This window comes from Pocillopora verrucosa, chromosome 14, assembly GCF_036669915.1.
Source record: "Pocillopora verrucosa isolate sample1 chromosome 14, ASM3666991v2, whole genome shotgun sequence".
Lineage (NCBI taxonomy): Eukaryota > Metazoa > Cnidaria > Anthozoa > Scleractinia > Pocilloporidae > Pocillopora > Pocillopora verrucosa.
The window spans coordinates 7,994,532-8,004,228 of record NC_089325.1 but is presented as its reverse complement, the minus strand read 5'-3'; the positions used below and the strand labels follow the sequence as shown (position 1 = coordinate 8,004,228).

The 9,697-nt window shown below is 37.4% G+C and overlaps 1 protein-coding gene across 1 annotated transcript; it reads right to left on the bottom strand.

The window, feature by feature from the left end:
• Window positions 1-5,198: 5,198 nt before the first annotated feature.
• LOC131776499 (pituitary homeobox 2) lies at window positions 5,199-9,029 on the bottom strand. Its single transcript, XM_059092694.2, has 3 exons — window positions 8,758-9,029; window positions 8,273-8,454; window positions 5,199-6,797 (listed from the first exon to the last, which is right to left on the bottom strand). Exons 1-3 carry the CDS (start codon window positions 8,855-8,857, stop codon window positions 6,249-6,251), a joined length of 831 nt encoding a protein of 276 aa, XP_058948677.1. The 5' UTR covers window positions 8,858-9,029; the 3' UTR covers window positions 5,199-6,248.
• Between the last annotated feature and the right edge of the window lie 668 nt (window positions 9,030-9,697).

Genomic DNA, 9,697 nt, shown 5'->3' with positions numbered 1-9,697 from the left:
TCATTTTATTCCCCTCATTTTTTCGATTTCTTCAGTTTTCTTTTTTAAATTAAATAGCTTATTGTTTACCTCTTTACAAATCATAATCGATAGGAAGTACGTGATCTGTTACCAACATATCAGCCGCGTCTTGAAAATTTTGCCTTTTCTCCCGTTTATCTTCACTAAACACTAATCCCACTTCAAATTTTTTTTTCTTTCTTTCTCTGTTCCTCACTCTTAGATCCTCTTAGAAAGGGACAAAAAGAAAACATGCCAAAAAAGCCAATAAAAAAAGACAAAAGACAGAGCAAAAGTCAGCGAACAAAGACAAAAACGTCAAATCAAAAAGCAAAAATTGCAAATCCCATTTTACTCTTTTGTCCCTAACGGCATCATGACTCTTTATATAGTCTTTCTCCATACGCACACTCGCGTTTCTGTTTTTACCAATCCTTGCACTCGAGCAGCCACTGCATATGAAAAAATGGCTTATTTTAGAAGTGCAGCTTCATAATTTATCTCTGAATCGCTCAAAACTTTCGCTTGAAGACAAGTTTTCTGCAAAATTGAAAATTTAGGTACGAGTAGTTATATCCGGTATATACTTGTATTTACACACGTCACCATCAAATGATTATTTCGTGAATGATAGTAATAAAAATTAAGGCCTCAACTTACGATTTATTCTATTTAAGACAACAAACTCATAAACAAAACACTTAGGTTCTTTTATTTTTTTATAACTGATCGACTTATAGTGTTAGCAGTGAATGCTAAAAACATTGGGAAGTGGATCGTCGTCATAGTAACCATGATGACTGGAAGCTATTGCAAACAATTACTCTTGCCAAACATTTTCCGTTCAGCTCGCTTGTCTGTGAAAAATGTAGGCTGAAGTGAAAGGGAAAAACATAAACAACTATTTACGCCTTTAATTATCCTGTCTTTAAGAGCTTCTTTATTTCCAGTGACTTGGAATGGGTCTTATGAAACCAATTTGGTCCAGTGCTCTAGAAAGCATGGGAAATCACTTTAAAGAAAAACATTTAAAATACTTAAGGTTGTTTATCCTTTTACGGATCCTTCTCCAACTACTAGGGGCAAGACTGCTGAGAGACAACCTCGTTTGTAACACCATGCATTTGACGAGTAAACGCTTGGTTTACCTCTTCAGAACCGAACAGTATGTTTTTCTATTAAAAGCAATGAGAATGGGTTTAGAAATAAAGTCGGTGTTGAAGAGCAAGTGAAACACAGGAGTTTCAAAAACATCTCTGCGCTTTTCTCAGGGTACCAAACAGCCAGCAATTCGTTTTTAGGAAAAAAGAAAAAGTTTCCAAGTTCCGTCTCGGAAAGCATGCGGGATCATTAAAAAAAGTACCATTTGTTAGAGTACTTTCATTTTAAAATCCTTAGGAGTGCTGCTTGACAATTCTGCCCAGGCAAGAGAGAGTGAGTAGTTATATTTAAAAAAAATTACATAATTTGGGGGGGGGTACAAAAATCCCGACACGATACGTTTATCGTGTAGTTTTATGCGAGTGAAGGCTACTGTGTTACTATCTGGAAAAAAATAGCTGTTAAGTGCTTTCATTCTTAATGGATTCTTCACTTGAATGATTCAAGTACGCTTTTAGAGAATACCAGTTTCTTTTCATTGTTTTGTTTTCAATATGATTGTTAATGCAGCGTCGTCGAGCAACGAAACCATGCCCTCAAACTAGTTTTACAAGAGGTCATGGAGGAACATTTCAAAATGACCCAGCATCACTGGCTCAATCGTGAAATATCTTAACCGAAAAGGTAAACAACGTGGAAGATCGCCTTAAGGAAAAAAATTTCCAGATTTAGGCCTGAAAGATGAGGAAAATTGAAAACAAACGATCACTCTAACGACCAAGCCCGTTATCACGGAAATATGTTTTTGAATGTTGTTAATTTTTCCGAGCTGCAGTACCGCTTCTAACATGTTTGCAATTCTCTTTAACTTCGTTTACGTTTACAAGCCCTACCATAACTTGCTTTTGCTTGACTTTCTTTATTTCTGATATTTTCAACGGTAAAAGTAACATGAAGGCAGCTCTTTCGTGCGGTAAATTAAAACGACAAGGTTGATTGACTTGCGGTTCATATCATACCCAACCTCTGTGGGTGGGGGTCCAAGGCGCCGTAAAAGACTTTTTTGAAAATTACAATAGTTCATTAGCATTTAAAATAGAGTTTGGTTGTTTGCACGTAATGTGGGTTACGGACTTCGAATAAACGTGGCTGTCAAGGAAAACTCAATCAGACAACGCTTGTTTGAGAAAAAAATTTTCTTGCTGAGATTTCAAGAAGTGACAAGTACACTGTCAAAGCAGATAATGACAAAATTTTCCGCACGCCGTTTATCATCAAGTTTCATATGGATAGAGGAAGCCTATCTTTCATAAATTTTCACCGTCCTACGTTTCCATAAACGTATGGAGTTTTTTTAACTACCTTGACGACACATCATCGTTATCGGGAACACTGTGGTTCCTTGTTGTGCGCTATTGTTCGTATGTGTCAATAAACGAAAAAAATGTAATATTAGGAGGATTTCAACTTGCAAGTGATGCGTCCTTTGTGAATAATTACACCTCTTGAGTATTGAGTTAACAGCTAAATCTGGTCGGAATAAGATGGTATTACTAAACGTTACGTTTATACGTATAAATTAAGTAGTTGATTAAGAAATAAGTTCACATTTTGGTAAAGTTATGAACTACATACATAATTGACATCGGATGGTGCCTTTGAAGACCAGGATTTACACCAGGAAAAATTCATGCACCTGAAAATCTTTAAAAATAAGGGTGTCGCTCGTTAGCTTTTTCGACGGAATATGTTCGCAGAGCATGAAATCCGATAAATTTCGGTTTTGAATAAATATGTATATTTGTTGTTTTTTTTAACCCACCAACTATTTCAGACTCAAAGTACTTGCAAGCGGTCGAGAGTAAGGATGTTAATTGGGCCCCTTACAAACAGTATTTGTTAAATAATAACAATATACATTTTATCCAGATACATTAAGAGAAAAAACAACAGATGATTTTTTTCGGTTCATTTTCAAGTGACTCTTTGTTTTTTTTCCGACTCGAGCATGTATTTCAGGCAGGGTTTGGTAAGCGTCCAGTAATTAACAAGTAGCGTTTGCCGACTGAATCATCAAGCTCCGCGGAAACTTTTTTCCGGGCAAAACTCAGCTGGCTTTTAATATAACAGCTCTAAGCCTCTTGTATTATTTTGTGCATTAGATATGTAACATTTTTCTATATGTATTCCGACAGCATTCGTCATTATCCACTTTCATATTGATGCGAAAAAAAATTAAAGCCATCCTTCGTGCGAAATATAGAGCCGAATACTCTTGAAAATTATCTTTGCAAACAAAGCAAAATAAAACCAGGGCCAAAAAACATTTCCAGATAATGTGTTTGCGTTATCCAAGCTGTTCTCTCTGATGTACTCCGTATCATGTACATCCTGTAAACAACATGAAAATTTTTATTTTAAAAACTGTTCCCACACAAATACATTTGTACATATATTCAAACGATGAATACTTTTGTTGCGCTGATACATCGATATATCAGCGGATATTTTCTGAGATGATGGTTCACTGATAGTCTAAAACTAAACGAGAAACTGACATAATAAACAACTGAGCGAAATATTGAGTATTTCTTGGTTTCAGAGAATATGGAATTGAACACAAGCGAATAGTGAGGAAACTTCGAAGTGTAATATTATCTGAGAGAAGTGGATTTTCGTGTGTTTATTAAAAACAAGAAGAAATGCTTGCGCCTCAAATCGTCAGGAAATTTAAATATTGTTATGTATTATTGAGTTATTTTTATTTTCGTAATCACCATTAACACCATTTGAGGTCTTGTTAAATATAAGATTGGCAAATAGTACATATATTTACTTCGTTAACCAAATTTCAACCAGTTCGGTAAAGCTTTTTTGTTTAAACAGCGATTTTTTTCTCACACCATAGGTGTTGGGTTCATTTTCAAAACTGCCTCCGGTGATTCCTATTTCCACGATGCGCATAATGGGTGATTGAAAGTGTGTGATGAAAATGCTTATTTCCATAGTAGGACAGATGTGTATGATCACAAGCCATTGTATTTTTACCATAGGTAGCGGAAATATAGCCGAAAACATGAAATAATTGCCACACAATGGCGGTACTTCTGTATCGACCAACAAAGATATTAAAGGTTTTTCAAAGGAAAAGTATATTAGAAAACCTAAGAAAACCGCCTTCCCAAAAGCAATTAAAGTGAAGCCACTACAAGATTTCTTTGCAATATCTAAATTATCAGGAATCATTTGTACAAATCTTTTCCGAGTGAATCTGATACGAATAGAAAAAATATATGTATATCGCGGTTTTAGAGGCAGACAAATGAATACAATCGTTGCAAAGGTGATCAGTTTTCCGTTGATTCCTTCCTGGAAATTGCGCCGTAAATTAACCCTAAAGATGACAAGAATTGATAACTACGCGCGGACCTTGTCAACTTTTAATAAACAAAGACGAGCTCAAAACGATTCAAAAAGAAAACCTGTGTATTGAAAGATTCCGTAGTTTTGTTCTTGTGTAGCCAAGAGGAAAAGCGAGACAGGTCTTTGGTTTGTTCATTGTATATTTCAATAATGCTTGTCAAACTTCTTGTCTCGCGCTTAAAAATATCGAGCGATTCCGTGCAAGATTCATCTCCGTAAGTTGCATGCAATTTATTTCTTGGCATAAAGACGTTTTGTTGACAATTTATGGTGTATTTATCTTATTTCATCAGATACATCAATGTAATGGGCCTATTTAGTCGCATCCTTTCGCGTCCGGCAAACTGCTTTTTTTTATCGCTTTTTTTGACATTCATAGTCAATTGAATTTTTAAACAGCTATTTTGAAAAGAAGTCTAGCCAATTTGCATTTTCCTGTGTTCATTTTAGATGCATTTCTTGGAAAGATAAAAAAGCTAAAAATTCAAAGATAAACTGAGTTTTTTTTTTCGTAAATTTTTCGGTTTCATAGTAAAACTCAGGTGGTCATAAAAAATCTCTGGGAACCGAAGCGCTTTCGAGCGGTCTCTTTTATGGCTGAAGACACACGTACAATGGAGCTCTCTCTTTTGTCTATGTATGTGAAAAGACTGAATTACTACACAAAGACTGCGCACAACATTTAGCCTTTTATTGACTGTGTAAACTTAAATACAGCTGAAAATTCCCAGGGCAAAACAACACGGCCTCTAGAGATTGCATTCAAACATTGTATACTGTTCGGGTTTATGCAATTGGCGTCGTAAATTAAAAATATTATGCTCTAGTGCGTCGCGAAATTTTTCTGTTTTATGGGGGTGCACTTTTCCAAAGTGCTTGTTATGGTAACTCGGGCGTGTCTCTTGTAAACGCTTGTAAGTTGTGACTTCTCACAGCTGAGATTAAAAGGAAAGACTTATTCATTTGAGTTAGCACTTTTCAACAGTTCATCGCCTTATACAAGAATAGTTTGATATTACCTTAATAACTTAGTCAATGTACTCCGGGATTAAGACGCGAGAAATACACGGGCCTGAGACAAAACCATTATTAGGAAACGCTTATATCTTGTATCAAACCGTTCTTAACTGAATGAGGCGATAGATTTACGCGAATTAACTTTGGAAAATATACGCGAAGTCGTGTTCGTTTCGTCCAAAATGATTATGCGCCGAGAGTCTGCCAGGAACAATAGAAAAAATTTGAATGTCGTTGAAGCGTGATCCATGAAAGTGTCTAGCAGAGACTGTTGAACAATATTACATTCTAAACTATTAGAAAAAATTTCAGGGAAATCTAACCTTCATTTATAATTTCAGAAACTTTTTAACACTTTGCTTGTCTAAAAACTGACACGACGATCTTTTCTATAACTACTTTAAATACATTGAATCTTGTAACTAAAACCTTTAAATAAAATGTATTCAGCATTGACTACACAACACCCGAGCTCAACTAGATTGCATCTATTAACTTCAAGAGATCGTTTTCGCTTTTTAATTACGTTTTAGTGCTAATGTCGGTTTTAAACCTAGAATCAAACTGAAGAATCAAATCAGTTCAAACTGTTCTACTTCTAGCAACTGCTTTTCGAACGAAAGGCATCTTTAAAAGAGTGTTTTTAAAACTTCTTTTCTCTGTGTAGTCCTTTAAGTAACTCCATTGTCAGGCATTGTTTGTTAACGCTAAATATTAATCGGTATTTCGGCCATCCCGTAAGGATATGGACTGTAAGGATTCGACTGAGAATAGTTCGGGTAGTGGTTTAGCGACGAGCCTTTACCTTTTAAATAAACCGAAGTTTGTTCCTGGTAACCGTACGTTGGTGGATATCCACAGGGCATACTTGGCACACTGGATGAGTTTGGGGCGTAAGTTGAACTATTCTCGCTCGATATCGGAGTTGAAAATGGACTCAACGATCCCGATATTTGCGGTGGAACCGGGCATGGTGAAGGTATCTGAAACTGTGAATTGTACCCCAAAGTGTTGCCAGTCTGCTGTAAGGAGCTGTAGCCAATACTCGGTCCTCCCTTGCTCCAGTAGTTCGCACCATAGTTTGGATACACTGACGGCGTGGTTTCCGAGCTGTCGTAGCGCATAGAACCTATGGTATCAAAACTAAATCCATTCACACTCTGAATAATGCTGCTGTTTTTTTCCTGCCCGAGGATATTCGGCGGGTTATTTTTCTCCTTTTTGCGCCATTTTGCTCGACGGTTTTTGAACCACACCTAATAGAAAGAAAATAATATATGTGTCACATCTATTTGTTTGTCTTCCAACATTACGTGTAGGACGATCTACAGGCACATTAGCCGATGAAAAGTGATGCACAATCTAATAAATAATGTGATGATAAATTGCAGTATTGAGTGTTTGTGAATATCGTCGTTACTGAAATTCGATACAAGCACAAAGCTTTTAACATTTTTAATGGTCTATTTAAAAATCAAACTTCCCTTCTCCTTGAAAAACAAATGGCCGTGAGAGATAAAAGTTTTTAATGTTATCAAAACCAGAGTCTAAGTACAGAACATTAAGAGAAGCTAAAAAAGACCAGACTAAAATGTCGACGAACTAGTGTTTATGAAAGCCCAGTTAAGACTATGCTTTTATCCTTCGAAGCTAAGTGTGAAAAGTGGAATGAATCCCAACAAGTTTTTTTCACACGTTTGAGTTTGTTATTAGGCTGCTTTCAATATGAAAAGACAAGGGCAGGGAGCAGCAAACAGCCATTAAAGTTTTAGAGACACCGGATGTTATAGCTGGCTCTTATATCGACAATTTGAAAGATTCTGAGTCTTTTGAAATGCAAGCAAATTTTACCCGTTGTTAATGTTTCCCTCAACCATTTCAGAAAATTCACCTGCTTCTGCTAATAGCCACAATACAGGTACAGTTGGTATTCAGGTATTTGCAAAGGTGTTAACACTGAAAGCTTTCCAGATCTATCATCTAGGTGGTACGAAAGATTTAACGGGACAAAAAAGGCTTAAGAAGGCTGATGAAAATACTAGGCACGAGATTTTTAGCTTCTTGCTGTCTTTTGAACTTGTATGAAGAGGAATTGACGAGTTTCGAGCAGCGACTTGAACTGTTGACAACCAGGTGCTTTTGAAACGGTTTGACGAAGCCTGAGGTAAACAATGTAATTGCACGGAAATACATTTTGAAGAAATGCATTAAAAAAGCAAACATCTTGACGATATTTGAGACTTTAAAGTGATTCTAATCCCAATTTACTGGTTCTACTCGCGATCAAAGAGATTTTATGGATCCAACTGAGAGAACTGAAACCTTCAGAGAATCTGCCTCAAGGCGGTACCATTAGTTGAATAAGGTCCAGGTTATTTTGTGGTATTGTAAATAATTCACGCGTCGAGCACAAGGACAACTACACTGTTCGCTTTTTTCATTCCGTATTCAAAATGCCAGACTTAAGTGGCGCTTGTTTTTGTGCAAACAAACAGCCATATTCCTTGTAAGCTTAGCAATATAATGATAAAAAAACGATCTCATTGTGCGGGAAATATATGAGTTTCCATGTGAAAATCTGCAGGCGTTTGTCGTGCATCGTGCCAAACGTTTGATAATTTGGTTGCGCTTCAATTATTTAGCATCACCCAACTAAGACGTCGCCCTGCCGCGCGAGCTACCGGCCCCGACTTGGTCGAATCTAGTGTTTGTCTTGTTTAATTTACCTTACCCTGACTCGTGCTTCTGTGAGGCTTGTCCACATAGCGAGTTCTTCTCTGACAGCCATGTCAGGATATCGATTCCTTGAAAACATTTTCTCAAGTTCCTGCAGCTGATAGGCGGTGAAGTGAGTTCGTTGTCTTCGCTGTTTTCGTTTCTGCTTCGATCCATCGCCATCCACTGACGCTGTCTCTGCAGGATAAAACGTAAACAACATTCATAAAATGATTAGCACCTTCCGGGGAGAATAAGAGCAGGAAAAACACGCTTCGCGCGTAAGGACACTGCGCTCCGTCTTCCTGGAATGTGACAAAAGTGCTCATTTCACTGCGTTCAGCACGTTCGCACTTCCAATTGTGAAAAGTAAGAACACATATTGTTGTTTCAGGCAAGATTAACACTTAATCCCTGAGAAATCCTGAACTAATTAGAACTTAGTTATCTAGAATCCTGGAAAGTAATCTACGTTCTTCTTCCTCGAGAGGAGAATCTTACCTTCGAGCGAGTCTACACACTTTTGTGAAAAGTCTTTGCTTGGTTGATTGTTGTTGATGTCGTAGGACGGCAGCTCGGGCGAATCTCTTGGTGAACTCATCTTACTCGCGGATATTTTTGGTGCTGAAATTTTATTGCACGATGATTTCCAGCCGCAGCACAAAAACTTTAAGTCACCTGAGGCGCTGAACAAGGCTTTAGGGATGGTTTGATTGTGTAAGTTGCTGACACACTATGGGGTCGGCCGCGATCCAACCGGCATACGTCCAAGTTGGGACTGTGACTTTATGCGTCACTGAGTTTCTTTACAAACTGTACATCGAAGCTCAGTGTACCGTCAGCCAATCAGAGAGCAGCCTGATAATAAATAAACTCATATCTATATTAATTACATTTTAACGCATTCAATTGTTTAGTTTGAAAAATACTTCGCAAATGTCAATTGCGGTGTGTGGCGCCGACCCTTTTGTGAGGTGCCGTTGGCTAATTATCTGCCGGAACACTTCATTGACGTCCTTGCGTCACACAGTAGTGAAAAAGCAAAGGAAACCACGGAAAGTTCAAAACGCGAAATCTTTATCGAAATGAACTCTGTCGGGCACACAAGGCAAAACAATTGACGTAGAGATGTTTCGGTAACTTTTTTGGATTGTTGACGTTAACGAAAGGCTGCACCGTTAAACCACGTCGAGGCTTGCCTTATAAAGTATCGTATTCCTAACAATGTGTAAATAATGTTGACTGTATCAAGACGAACAGGCGAAACAACTTGACAAGAATTTGTTGATTAAATTTTATTCAAGTACTTTATTGTGGAGCTAATACGCTTTGATAGTAAGCCATCGAGTTATAATTAGCCATGCTGAGATTTGATTTGTAAACCGTTTGACTTTTAGCTAGCAAGAAGCTTTTTCTGTCACTCTTGTCTCGCTTACAATGG

Excerpts from the sequence above, each read along its gene's own strand:
- LOC131776499 (XM_059092694.2), bottom strand. The coding sequence starts at position 8,857 with ATGAGTTCACCAAGAGATTCGCCCGAGCTGCCGTCCTACGACATCAAC. Across the intron at positions 8,455-8,757 it reads GTGTGTAGACTCGCTCGAAG|AGACAGCGTCAGTGGATGGC; the intron begins GTAAGATTCTCC and ends TTTATCCTGCAG. Across the intron at positions 6,798-8,272 it reads TCACAGAAGCACGAGTCAGG|GTGTGGTTCAAAAACCGTCG; the intron begins GTAAGGTAAATT and ends TCTTTCTATTAG.